At 41.8% G+C, this 13724-nt stretch overlaps 1 protein-coding gene across 7 annotated transcripts in view; it reads right to left on the bottom strand.

Annotated features, from left to right (window-relative positions):
• Positions 1-3030: 3030 nt before the first annotated feature.
• FARS2 (phenylalanyl-tRNA synthetase 2, mitochondrial) overlaps positions 3031-13724 on the bottom strand; it is a 252560-nt gene continuing 241866 nt past the window's right edge. For all 7 annotated transcript variants that reach the window (XM_064443541.1, XM_064443539.1, XM_064443536.1 and 4 more), the window contains one exon: positions 3031-3346. In XM_064443541.1, coding sequence (XP_064299611.1) covers positions 3208-3346 — 139 coding nt within the window. In that variant the 3' untranslated portion in view covers positions 3031-3207. The remainder of the gene's footprint in view (positions 3347-13724) is intronic.

Genomic DNA, 13724 nt, shown 5'->3' with positions numbered 1-13724 from the left:
CAAAACCAGCACCCAGAACATTAAAACAGTATACACTGTTCAGTCATAGTTCTCCTGGGGACGTGTAGCTTCTTTTGCTACCATTAATTTTTTTTCTTTTATTAAAGGATGCTGATATAAAACCCAGCGGCACAGAAAACACAGGCAGTCGACAAAGACAAGAAGCAGGGCCCTGTTCCTGCCACTATACTAGTCAGTCAGCATGCACACTAATTACTGAAATGTTGCTCCCCTTAATATTTCCACGTGGCATGGTATCACTTTAATATTTAAGAACTCACCTTTACTAGACTTATAGCCCATCCAAGACTGAGGGATGTTCATGAGACATACTGTAGGGTAGAGAGACTAGCAAGTGACCTTTCCTTGGTAGCTATGTTGTTCTTGGTCTTCAAGCTAGTTTACCTACCCTTCTGCTAAATATATCTTAAGAAAACCCAAGTGACAGCTGAGGGTAGCCCTTTCTTTGACAGAGTTGGTCAGTGACCGTACCAAGAGCCTTCCTCAGTCAGGTTCTCTATACTCCCACCAAGGATCAGCCCAGTTCCTGAGATACTGGTAGCATCGTGTGTCTCTAATCAGCGGTGAATCATGACTTCAGGCTCGCATGGGCTCTCTGTTGGTATCTGTATGGGACCATATGGTCTGAGAGTCTGCAACTGCCCATAACAAACTGCCCCAGTAAAATTAAGGTCAGGCTTTGAGAAGAAACTAATATTTTCCAAAGGACAGCAGCATAAAAATGCAACTCTGATGCCTTTTGATCTGAGGTCTGCTTTCCTAGTAGTGGTGAATCTTTGCAGAACAATAGGTCTTTAGAGTAGGATAATCCTAGAATATATATGAAAAAGGCTTACTTAATCTAAACATACCCAAGTATTTATATTATGCTCACAGCCAGACCATCTGATTTTCGTGCCTTAAAATCCTTCATATAACTGAACTGCGCTTGCTCCTGAAGAAGCTGTGTTTTGTTTTTTTTTTTTAATCTTAATGGTTTGCATTTTTGTCTGAAAGTTGCTACTGTGAAAACACCTACTCCAGAAGATGATCCTATGGTGTCAGGTCAACTTCAGTGAAAGGTTTGCATTTCCCCTTTATCCTATTAGCCTATGATGTTAATCTTTTAGGTTTCGAAGAATAAGGTTACTCCACCAAGACATGGCTGTTGCAAGGAGTCCTTCCTCACCCCAGCGCAGAGAGTTCACAGCCAGACACGCTACATGCAACTGATGTTAGTGGCTGGAGACTAGCCAATTCAAGAACATCCAAGTTTCCTTGCACAGCCAGACGTGCCAGTCTGTGGCTGCAGTGACAAGGGCTCATTGTGCCATTGTCTCCTCCTTGCTTTCCGCAAACTTCTATGCCTCCAAAGCTGGCTGATCAGAATGAAAGAAGAACTGAAGGATTTGGGGAGCAGATGATGGCAAAAATCAATAAAGTAAAAAGGGAAGCTTGCAATCTACTCCACCCCAGACAGACTCTTGTTTTCCTAAGAGACTTAGGTCTTTCCTACAGCAGGTAGGTTTTAGTTCTCTTTCTATATGTAATCCCGCCAATTAACATCTACATAATTTGCTGCCCCACGTGGCAGCATTGACCAAGCCTTGTCTTGGAACAATTACTGCTCAGTGCAGTTCAGGGGAATGGTCCTCTTCTCCAGTGGTCCTCACTGAGAATCCTGAAAAGGTGAAGAATGAAGGAGACAGAGAAACATCAAATGGGCTGGGGTGTATTTATGGATCTTAGTAGATCACGGTATAAAAATAACCAAGTAGGATTTTCTGTTGCCTAAATGGCACCCATTCTTTTTGCCTCATAGAAAGTCTAGCATATTGTTTTCATAATCAAGTTATTTGGATAACACAACAGCAATTTAGATTAGGATTTGTTTACACAGCTAAATATGTTGAGTAATGAAATTAAAATGAGCTCTCTGCTTCTGTCACATCTGCAATAGTAACTGGCTTCTTATGGTTGAGCACAAGCCTGCTGCACAGATGTTTCTTGATAAGGTATAAATCAGTGTTAGATGCTGTTTATTGCAGCACTTTTACTGCCGCCTTCCCTGAAGGAGGGAATGTTGCCTGCAAAGCAACCAGATGTGACCTGCAAGACTGTATGAAATACCATTACAAGCAAAAACAGGTCCCATATTCCAATATCAGACTCTGCAATGGCTCATCAAGTATTTATCAGACCATTTGAACACTTCTACAGGTCCCAGCATCATACCACTGCCAGAATTTACTTATTGTAACCTGCAATGAAAAAGCTAAGCATCCTGTAAAGGGACTGGTGCCCGAAATAGGACATCCCATTTTAGTGTGGTTTCCTGCCTTAAAGGTCAAATTTCTGAGCAGACACTACTGCCAGAAAGTAAGATACTGTGAGAGACCAAGGCAGCTGATTTTCAGACCACTGTAAGGAAGAGTTTCTCTTTTCTGCCACCCTGCCCCATCTGATATCAATCATTTGATGGTGACAGGGGAACACACTTGCACTGCTGCCTATGTGAGAAGAACAGAGACAAGGGAGCTCCTCACCTGGGGAAGGCGACATAGCTCAGAGCACCTCGCTAAGCAGCTCTGCTCAGCTCTGTGGGAGCAGGGAGATCCAACTGGAAAGACTCACCAATGACCCAGCATTTGAAGACAGTCAAGCCTGGCCCCAGAGCCACACTGGCTCCTTCTCTGTAGCAGACGAAAGCAATACCCACGGGGTCTGAAGGTAAGAGAGCCAAACTTGGCTCTTGGAGCAAAATCTGACATTTCTTATTTAAAAAAGAGACAGGGATGGATTTTTCTTCCCTGAGCTGATCTGCGTCTCTGATTTGCTTCACTCGTTGCACGGACAGAAGATTCTGTCAACACGGAAATAATGCCAAGTATTTACAGTTTAATGGAACCCAGGGACCAATTAACAACACAGAAAACCACCAGGCAGCGTATTTCTTTTTGTAACAGGAGGAAAATCTTACATTACTGCTGTTCCCCCATTTCTTAAAATAAAGCGCCAGCGCTTTGTCAATGATTTCTCAGTGGTAATATTTATTATCTGGTAGTTTTACCATTGCCCATTTATCAATCGTTTTCCATGTGCTAGGTTCAGTCACAAAACCCCGCTCTTTACTTGTACCCCCAACCCTGGGGAAAAAAAAAAGGCGAGGGGGAAAACATCTGTCATTAGGGCTTCAAACCAGCGATGTTAGAACCTGCCCTCAACCCCAAGTTCTCGAACTGCTGATTCTTCAATAGCTTGATGGACGTGACGCACCTCGTCCTTCATTAAAGTCCGCTCCGGGTGGCGGTAAATGATACGGTAGCAATGGCTGACCTTCTTTGTCCTACAAAATATAAACCAAAAGAGGATTCATAAATACACATGCCTACAAATGCAAATACATGAGGCCAAACACCCTCTGGATCATTTTTTATTTGTGGTCTACTTTTGCTCCTGTTGCTTGAAAATCCCCATAATGCTAAAATAGTCCGGAGAGGTGGGAGTAAGCTGAATTTTAATTTTGGCAGAGGACTTTGCTGAAGTCCGCCTTATACCTCAACTTGTATTGTGGTGTGATAGCTTCTTACCAGAGCAAACAAGCTCAGGGTGAGGCCTATGCTAACACCACTGAACTGCTGCTGACACCACAGTGCTCTCACTTCGGTGCTAATGGGGCGCTGTGCCCACATACCCCCTTCAGATCAGTGGGGCTGGTGGTGATGGGCATAAGGAAAATACTGTGCAATTTCTGCGTGCTGGAGAGCAATGTTGCTAGCTAATGCAGGGCATCTCACAAGCCTCACCATCCAGGCTCCAGCCTGGGGGAGGAGATGAAGCACACAGCTGCGAAACAGAGTAAAACATTTATTTTTCAATTCAGGTGACTAGTTTGCCTTCATTGGAAATTAAAAACACGTGCAGAATGCATCTGAAGTCTCCATTTGTGGGAGAAGGACAGAGATGCAGGATGAGGGTGGCTGTCACTCCGAAAGCGGAGTACCAAATGGCAGCTCCTGGGCACCAGCCGCGCTGCAGCCAAGGTGCAGGAGCAGCCCAGCAAACTTGGGAAGAAAAGGGGTGAGACGTGACAGCAGTCACACGTGGCAAAATTTCTTACAGCTTGCTGTGGAAAGGAAAAGGCAGAAGAGAACATGGAAAAGGAATAGAGAAGAGGGAATGATGGGGAGAAAAAAGTATTAAAGAGTTGTTGAGTTAGGCAAAGACCAGTTAATGCAAAACCAGGAGCAAACCAGTAAGTTGAATAGTAGAGCAAAAAGTCTTCTTGCTCTTCATCAAAAACAGGCTGGAGTACGGAGCTCTTGCAAGGGCATCTCTACAATTGCAGTACTTGTATTACTGAATTTAAATGGCAGTAGCAGCATCCTTTTTATTTTTAGTTTCAAATGGAGCCCACACAGCTTCTTCTTTCAAAGGTAAACACTCATTTCAGTGAAAGAAAGAAAATCCGAGGGGAAAAATAACGGGAAACCAGAGATCAAGTACTAGACAGAAGGATCTCCCAGACTGGCAGAACTCTGCATTTAATGGCACACAAAGGCATTCAGCAAGCTTCGGGTCATCCCTCTCCTGAAAATTGTTTCATGTCATAAACCACATTTATTATGACTATTTGATTAAAACTAAGGTTATATGTGCTCATACACAAAGATAACTCTCGAGATACTAATTTCAACCTCAAATCCTACTAGAAACAGGCACAGATATTTCTTATCTCAGAATAGCTATTCGATACCAACTTTGTTCCAGGCAACACAGGTAGGAAGCTTGCCCTGCTCCCACTAGCAGTTTAATACAAAAAGGTTATTTCAAATCAAAGCATTCCTCCTTTTTTGTGTACTCTGAAGATAAAGCACGTTAAATCTGACTAGCATAGGAAAGGGCAAACTGCATTTCATAAAGCGTTAAGCTGACTGCAGTTAACTGCTAAAAAACAGCCAAGAGCTTTCCCTGGGTGCAGGTTAAATGCTGTGGAAAAGTGATCTTCAAGAAAAGAGGGGGAGGTGTAACTGCGGAGAAGGTGTTGCTCTGCTCTGCTCCACCTCTGCAAAGCAGTCAAGAGGACAGACCCTGGAGAAGCAAGTAAATGGAATTAACAAGAGTTTGGCCAGATGAGACAAACTTGAGTAAGAGAGAGGGATAATGAATTGGGGCTCAACAGAAACAATTTTCAAAACCAGGCTGGCAAATACCATTACAGCTGGTGGTATTTCAGCTTTTAATGGTGCTACAGCAACCCACCTGATCAAAAACATCTGCAAATTGCTTTGGCTGAAAATCTATTTAGATGTACAGTCACAGGCTTGATCCTGAATCTTGTATATACTGGAAATACATCCCATGATGGAAATCTCATTACAACCATTGAATGTGATGTAAACACAAGTTTGCTTAATGTATTCAAGCTGTGGTAGGGGTAGCTACAGCACTGTTTCTTCACTGGTCATGGTTAACTGAAAGTAACGATTTCTTTTGACCCACGTGTTTGTGTATCCCCCTCCCTCCAACCCAGTGAGCAGTTCATTCACAAGGTAAATTAAACAGGTCAGATTAGGATGCAATAGTTTCTGGTGGGTGTTGTGGAAAACCAGCACTTCTAGGAGGCATTGAATTTGGGAAAGGGTAGAGGTCTTACAGACCAGCACTGGACTAGAGTTCTGTTAGCTGCAGCTGAAGCTAGGCATTGGTGCAGGAAAAATAAAACAGGGATTGCATTAAATGTAACTAATCTAATTTTAATTATAGCAAAAAATGATGTAAGTACTAATACACATGGCTGGCTACACATAACTCACATTTTTGGTATGTTACATTTTTCTACCACCTCTTAGCTAGGTTTATTTGCATCTTTATTACTAATTAGAAAGAAGGAGTATAATGGTTCAATGCTGTTTCAATAAAAGGCACGCTGCAAGTTTCAAAATCTTAAGCATTGTTTCCTGAGTAATATTAGCTAACTTTTCAAGGGAGATAGGCAAGAGTACTTCTTGGCTCTTACTCCCCCTCCAAATAAAATACTAAGACAATGTGATTAATCACTGCTGTCAGCTGCTACTGGAAGCAATTATTGTCAGCAAATAATACATTTGCTGATTCCCTTTCTTGCTTTCCTTTTGTTCTGCAGAGTCACTGAGTGTTTGCCTACCTTAAAGATGGCTCTGCTAATGCATAATGAACTCTCTGCTGCATGTCATGCTGCAGCCTGACAGTACAGAAGCAGGAGATCTCTCTCCTGAGCAACAGAAAATTTGAGGCCAAAACCTAGAACAGCAGCCTCACCAGGTAAAAAAAAAATAAAAATAGAAGCTTAACAGTGAGCGCATTGGGCTTTATTTACCTAAACTGAACCGCCAGACAAGTCCATGCGGTTTGCAGTCACGCGGACTCCTCTCCCATTAGGCTTCAGCTGATCTTAGCGTCACAAGTCTCCTCTGCACCAGCCTGCGGCTTTCAGGTAATGAAACGCAGTGAATACAGTGAAGCACTGCTCAAAGGGAAAAGGAAGACAGGGATTTATTCTGATGCCGCAGGAGGAGACAAGAATACAGTCTGTGAACAAACAGTGGAGTGAAGCAATGCCTAATGCTCTTTCATGCGTTTTTTGGAGGAAACAGCTTTGCCTCGTGATTTTCAGGAACTGGCACACAGCCGCCTCCACGTGCTAGGGAGCTGCTCACTGCCAGGTCAGACTCACTGCATGGGGCCAACCTGAAGGTCAGTGTATATGTTTCGATATTTCAGTTTCGTATCTGAGCACAGCAAGAAATGAATGGGCCTTAGTCTGCCACTAGTCTCATAAAACAAACATGAAAGCAACCTGACACTGGGACCAGGGCTAGAATGAAAGGGTGAGTGAGGCAATACAAACTAATGCCTGTAGGTTAGCCTTCCCTGCATGGAAGTCCACCGAAGGATGTTTTAAATACAACTTGGCTAGAAAGCTGATCCCAGAGGCTACCAACAGCAAAACACCTAAACATACTGGGGAACCTGTCTCAGTGGTTAGATAAGACTAAGACACAAGGTCATTTGGTAACCAAAATGTTGCCTAAAGAATAAATGCCTGGTATTGGCATTCGTCCCATCCACGGGCAATACAGTAACAAGAATGAAAATTTCTCCATCCTGTACTAGAAGAAGGGGATAAAGGGGCAGCAGTGAGTGGGGAAAAACCCCTCTTTTAAACTGTGTTCCTCCTTTCTATCTGTCTTAAATAAAGCAAGAAAGCACAGAGACTTCTGTAGGGAGGTTCCCCCTGCTCTTATGTGGAGAGGACAACACAGACATTTTCTAGAAAGCCGGATTTACTTTCAGGAGCAATACAGATGACAGTCTCCCACAGCACCAAGGAGTGAAAGAGTACCATCTCTTTTGTACTCTGAGCAGTGCACTAAGCAGTACCTCTCACCACCATACCCATATTGCACCTTTTCCTACAGAGTATTATCTAAAATGAAAGATCTACACACATGGTAATGCAAATATTTGAGACTATTTTCTCTTTGTTGAGTCATGTTAACAAGATTCTTTGAGGGTCTCCCAATTCCTGCCATAGCAGTTTGTATCTGATATCTCCCCAAAAGATTCACATAAAACTTTACACAGTACTCAATGACCACTACACACTTCACAGAGATCACATCATGCTCTGAGTATGCATGGAATGACCTTGGGGAAGAGAAAGGTTTGTTTTGTTTGCAACAATGTCCTGAAAGGGAAGATGATGGGAAGAAATGAAAATACTGTCTCATGTTACTAGCATCAGAGTTGCCAAAGCCATGTGGAGAGCACAGCTTTGGTTTTGCTTTGTGGCTCCAACTGTTCCAGAATGGTTCATGTTGTAAGTGGAAACGAGGAGGAATATTAAACCGCAAGAAGAAGAAGATGATGATGACGACGTAATTACCTTTTCATTTTGTTTCATGCTTTCAGACCACATCCACCACTATGACAGTAGACACAACTGCTAAATGTCATACCATAAATTTTAAATTGACAAATAGCACTCTTTTCTAGAAACCACATCATGGAAAATGGCAACAGGCTTGTGCTATATACCTTACTGTCAATAGCAAATAATTCAATTACCATGGTGATACGCACGTAGAATACAGCAGTAATTCTTTGAACAAAGGCCTTTCCCAAAGATGCATTCTCATCAGTCCTTTCAAATGCTAATACTCCATTTCTCTGGAAGAGTGTATTGTATAGAACAGCCTATTTTAAAAAATGGACATGTTTTTGTTTAAGGTGATTTTGATGCTAGTGAAAGGCACTAGATCACCTCCAGATGAAATAATTTTTTTAAACCCACAGGAAGCAGGGAATGGTCATTTCTGTTGCTCATCTTTTCCAGCTGACACCTGGCAGAAGGATGGTTCAGCTTCAAAGATAGTTTGGGTCAACGTAACCATGTTGAGACTGTCAACATTATTTGACTACTGTGGACTTTTTTGGTGGTCACTTTGAGATGCATGTTCACTGACAGACGGTTGGAATAAAATATTGTTCTTCTGTTTCACAAAACTGAGACAGCAATGGACTTTTTTCTCTTTTCTAATTGGACTTGGTGAAATCTGTATTCAGATACCAAACCCTGAACCTGCTTGGCCTTTTCATTCTTTCTTTCCTTAATATTAATTCCATTTTAAGCTTTTATCTTCCTGTAGAAAAAGAAGTTAAAATTCTGTTACTGAGAGAGATAAAGAGCATGGTATGGGATGCAGTGGCAAAAACCACAAATAACACCTGCTAGTTAAGATACTGCAAGGTAGATGGAAAATGAAAGCACTCAAACTTTTCTTTTCAGCTTCTCAGGCACCAAGACACTGTTAATTGTCAAATATCTGAAAACATTGGACGGGTTAGAAAGTTTTGATCACGATTTTCCTTTTCTACCTAAATCTATCACCTGATTTCTTACATGCAGGAAGAGATATAAACAGATATATACTGAAAAAAATAATTCGTAAGCATCTCTTGAACAAGAAAGACTCCTGGCTGTTAGATGTACCCACTACAAGTTTAGTGAAACAATTCAAGCAATTACTTGTGTTTGGCCTTGCACTTTGGCCCCTAATGACCTTTTCCCATTTCAACAGACCACCTTGGTTTGTTTGTACATACCAGGAAAGAAGAACTAACGTGAGTGGTGCAGGGCTCTTTTCTGCCAGCTCCCAAGCAGAGGGAACTCTTGTAAACAGACCGAGTTACACAAGAAACAGAGAGAGTATTTCCCTTGTGCACTGTTACAGTTGTCTCAGTAACCAGCCAACGATACAGTCGACCCATCTCTGATCCAAGCACTTCTCATTAAAAAGCTCTTAAGCCTCACAGCATCAAAAGTAATGGAATCCATTACATGCAGGCAACAATGAAATATCACTAGGGTGAAGAATAAGGAGAAAAATATCATTCTCTGTTATACCAAAAGAAAATCCAAAGTCCCCACAGAATCAAACGCTACCAGTGACACAGACTTTTGCTGCCACGGAAGGCCAGTAAAGAACAGCAAAGCCTTGGGGTTCGGGATTGTGGTTTTTTTTTTGTTTTTGTTTTCAATACAATGACTCATCGAGTCCTTGAAGAAAGAAATGATCAATGGTTGTAAAGCAGGTATGAAAACAGTTCTCAAGGGGATGAATTCCAGCATCAGTGATGACTGCTTGTCCTCCAATCTCCCTCTCTTTGGGAAAATCATCTACAAAGCACAGGCGATAGAAGTCCCATCATATCCGATCTACGCCAATACCAAGGAATACATTCCAGAGGGATTTAAACTTGGATGTGACTGAGAGTCGTCCCTCTTGTAAGGTGAACTTTGTGCTCTCAGTTCACACTGGGCCACCTCGATTTTTAGGGAGTCACCACTCCATCCAGTGAGCCAGTTCAAAATCCTGCTCTAAATCCAGGGAGATTCAAGATTAGGCTAGAGGCTGAATATCTTCAAGATTTGCTTTGCTGTCAGCGTAGTAACCCAGGAGCATTCATCATGCCAGATAGATGCAACAGTATGTACTTTTAATGGAATGAGTCTCTCGACTTACCAAGGCTGAGCCTTTCAGGAATAAAAGCAAGCTGTGCAGTGGGCATGCACACAAAGATCAGGATGTGTGCAAGCCTGTGAGGCTCAGAATAGGGCATGAAAACCTACTTTTTCCTCAGGGTTATCACTATGACAGATACAAGGACTGCACAGGTAGAATAAAGATAGGAAAAAGCCAACTTTCTGATACAAACACACACATACAAAATCCAGTGAAATAAATTCTACCCATTGCAGTGGCAAACGAGAGAAGTTTGTTTGGTAAAATACCTGAGACACTTCATTTTGTGTACTAAACATAGAAAAATAATTGGGTGCTGAAAGTAAAAGAGAAAAAGCAATAGCCTCAGCATCAGACAGGACGAAATACCTGTTCTGTGTACAGCACAGGATTTTATTTTGCTTCACTTTCCCTAGGTTTGACTGAAAAGGTTCTGCGTCAAATGCTTTTCAAAGTTTCATCGTGTTTTCACCAAAACAAAATGCAAGGGGTAATACTTTTTGTTATTTGTTGTTTAAAAATTGACCACTAGAGGCTTAAACATTCTCCAACCCAGCAAACAAAATAGCTTGATTTGGATATTGTGTCTCATGGGAACAGCCATCTAAACTCCTTAATTTTCTCCTTCCCTGTGTAGTTCAGAAGCCATGGCAGGACTACATTTCCCATGAGAGGCCAAGGCAAAAAATTCCTGTGATGGATCGCCTCCTCTCTCTGGAAAAGAAACTTGGCTGACGTACCTGACGAGGAATCAGAGCATACTGAGGAGAACAGAAGCATGCAATACCTGGAAGTCCTGGCAGTGCTGGCAGCTGAAGCGTTTTGGCTGCTAGCCAGAAAATTCTTACAGAAAAATTTACATTTTCAGCACGTAAAAGCACAACAAATCAACATATTTTCTGTCATTGCTGGCTTTCCCACTTTTTCCACATTTCTCTTGACCTCCTAAATCCCTAGTAATTTAACAGTAGAATGAGGCAGCTCTGGCAGCAACAGACTCTGTGGGTCTGGCAGAACTTCATGGTTTGAGATCTCATGCCAACCCCTCGTGCCCTTCCAGGGCAACTGGCTAGTACTGGAGTGTGTCAGGGACACAACCTGTTTGCAGAGACTAACTCTGGAAGACACGCTGTGTGGCAACTGAAATGTCATCTGGAAGCACTTAAAAGTCACAACCTGTCTCAATAATCTGAACAAATCCAACACGAGTGGTGAATTTGGACTCTTTCAAATGCTATCTAAAATATTTATAGTAAAAATGTTAAGTGTGATACCTTTTCACCACTTCTGAGTGAAAGATCAAAGAGAAGTATAAATATTTAGCAGTTTTTCCCCCAACTAGATGTTAATACTAAAGGCTACAAAAAGTGTTACTAAAAATAACATCGCTGTCAAAACATATTTCATAATTGAGTAAAAAGGGAATTTATATGAGAATTTAAAACAATTCACTCTCCTAAGAAACAAAGATGGATAGGTGTGACAGCTGGTTCAGATGTATCTCCACAGATTACTTGCAGAAATCAGGGTCTACAAAGTTAGATGGCAGACAAGTGGCACGGGAAGGACTGAACACTGTTTCAGGTACTTGTATCAATTTCATTACTGATATTAGTGGTTTTTTCATCACCACACCCAGGAGCTAGGTATTTATGTTCCCTTTATACTTGCTGAGAGTTGAGGTAAAGAGGAACATGGCTCTGGACTCAGATCAAGAACCTAAATGATTTTTTCAAGGTCACAGACCAAATCGATGAGAGAGGGGAGGCTTGGATTAATGCAGGCACAGACCCTTTGAGTTACCCTTCTTTGAAGTTACTCTTCCCATGCACACACACTTCCAGTCTTCTTTCTTTTCTGCAAATTGTACAGCAGCCCTGGAAACAAAACAGGCTATGGCAGGAAAAGACAATCCATGCCATACACAATGGACAGGGGAGGGAAAAGTGCAGAGCCAACATCAGGATAACCAAATGCGCTGTTTGTTAAGCGACAAACTAATCCCAAATCAAGAGAAAACAGGATGGGGAGAAGAAGAAGAAGGGAGCAGGAGGAGATGAGTTAACCTGAGACCAGAACAGAGGAGGGACTTAAAAACTGAAAGCAGAGGTTAAAAGAACTTGCCCTTTTCTGTGCAAAAGCAACACGTTCAGAGCACCTTCCCCCCTGGAGAGCCTGCAGCACTAGAAGGCAACTTAAAAACATTTGTGCCTCTGTGTGTGCAAATATAGGGGGTTTCTCAATGGGGCTGCTTACAGTATCTTTCAAACTGGTAAAAATTCTGCAGCCACTTGCACAATTAGGAGTTGTTTACTATCTCCTTCCAGTCCATACATTATTTTTAGCTCTCAGAACTGTCAGGTTTTACAAGCCTTAATCTGGCTAACTAGATTTGTTTTGGAGAGGCAGAAACCCCCCACTTTCCCTCCCCAAGGGTAGTGTGGTTCCACACAGACAGTCACAAGAAACCTGTTCTCGTTGCTTTTCTGACAGTTGCTGCCTTGGGGAGATAACTCAGAAAAAGTCCTCAAAGTAAGGATAACTACTGGCCAGCAGATTAACTGCTGTTCACACACAAGAAAACTGTCTGGCTGTTAAATATTCCTCTTGCTGGGTCCCATTTGCAGAGGTAATACATTTGGACCACGATGACGGACAAAGAGCCCATGTCTTGCAGGTGAGGTTTGCCTGGTTATTTTGAATATCATGATGGGGAAAATGTCACAGCACTGTTGATACTAGCCAAATGAGGACAACATATACCAATCAGGTGTGCTGGCCAAAACTTTTACAGCTGTTGAAACAAGCATTACTTTGGAAAACTGTAACTGCCATGTTTGGCATGTTGCCCCCTTAATACTATGGCTACTCTCTACGAAAAGATAAATGGGAATACGATAGGATTTATGCATAGGGAACACCTCCTATGGTAAGATGATATGAGCATCATGCAATAAAACACCATCTGTTTTATTGACTAAAGGTCAGGGCACAAAATAAGATGCATAATTCTGTAAATACAATGAAATTATTGGTCTGCCACTCAAGAAAGGAAAGAAAGCCATTGACACATTACACTAGGAAGATCAAAATACTGCAAAGACTTTACTAAAAAAGGCCAACTGATCCTCTCACTAGCAGGAATTAATACCAGCAAAGAAGGGATAAGAGTTCAGTCCAGAATGGGCAATACATAGGGAGCACTAGAGTAAATCAAATGTTCTCAAATTGTCCAAGAGATGAACTTTGCCCTAAGATACTTCAGGAATGAGCAGAAGAGATCTCAGAGCTGTTATCAGTTGTCTTTGAGAATTCATGGAGGACAAGTAAAGTACCAAATGTTTGGAAAAGGTCAAACAGAGTGCTTTTTTTTGAAAATGGAAAAAAAAAAACAAACCAGCCTAGGAAGTCACAGGAGCTATAGACCATTTGCTTTCACTTTAAATTCCCAAGAAGACTCTGGTGCAGATAACCAAACCACTTGTAATCACACAACGGAAATAAAAAGACAAAAAGTAGAAAACATGGATGTACTGAGCAAATCTAGTAAAAGCCACCTAATTGTAAAGGGGTAACAGGCTAATAAATCCATAATCAATAAATGAAACCATAAATTGCAGGAAGTAACAAACACCATGGGGGGCAGGTGCGTGTGTA

The sequence above is a fragment of the Phalacrocorax carbo genome, chromosome 2 (assembly GCF_963921805.1).
Source record: "Phalacrocorax carbo chromosome 2, bPhaCar2.1, whole genome shotgun sequence".
Taxonomy (NCBI): domain Eukaryota; kingdom Metazoa; phylum Chordata; class Aves; order Suliformes; family Phalacrocoracidae; genus Phalacrocorax; species Phalacrocorax carbo.
The sequence above is the reverse complement of the archived record's forward strand: the minus strand, read 5'-3'. Positions and strand labels throughout refer to the sequence as shown.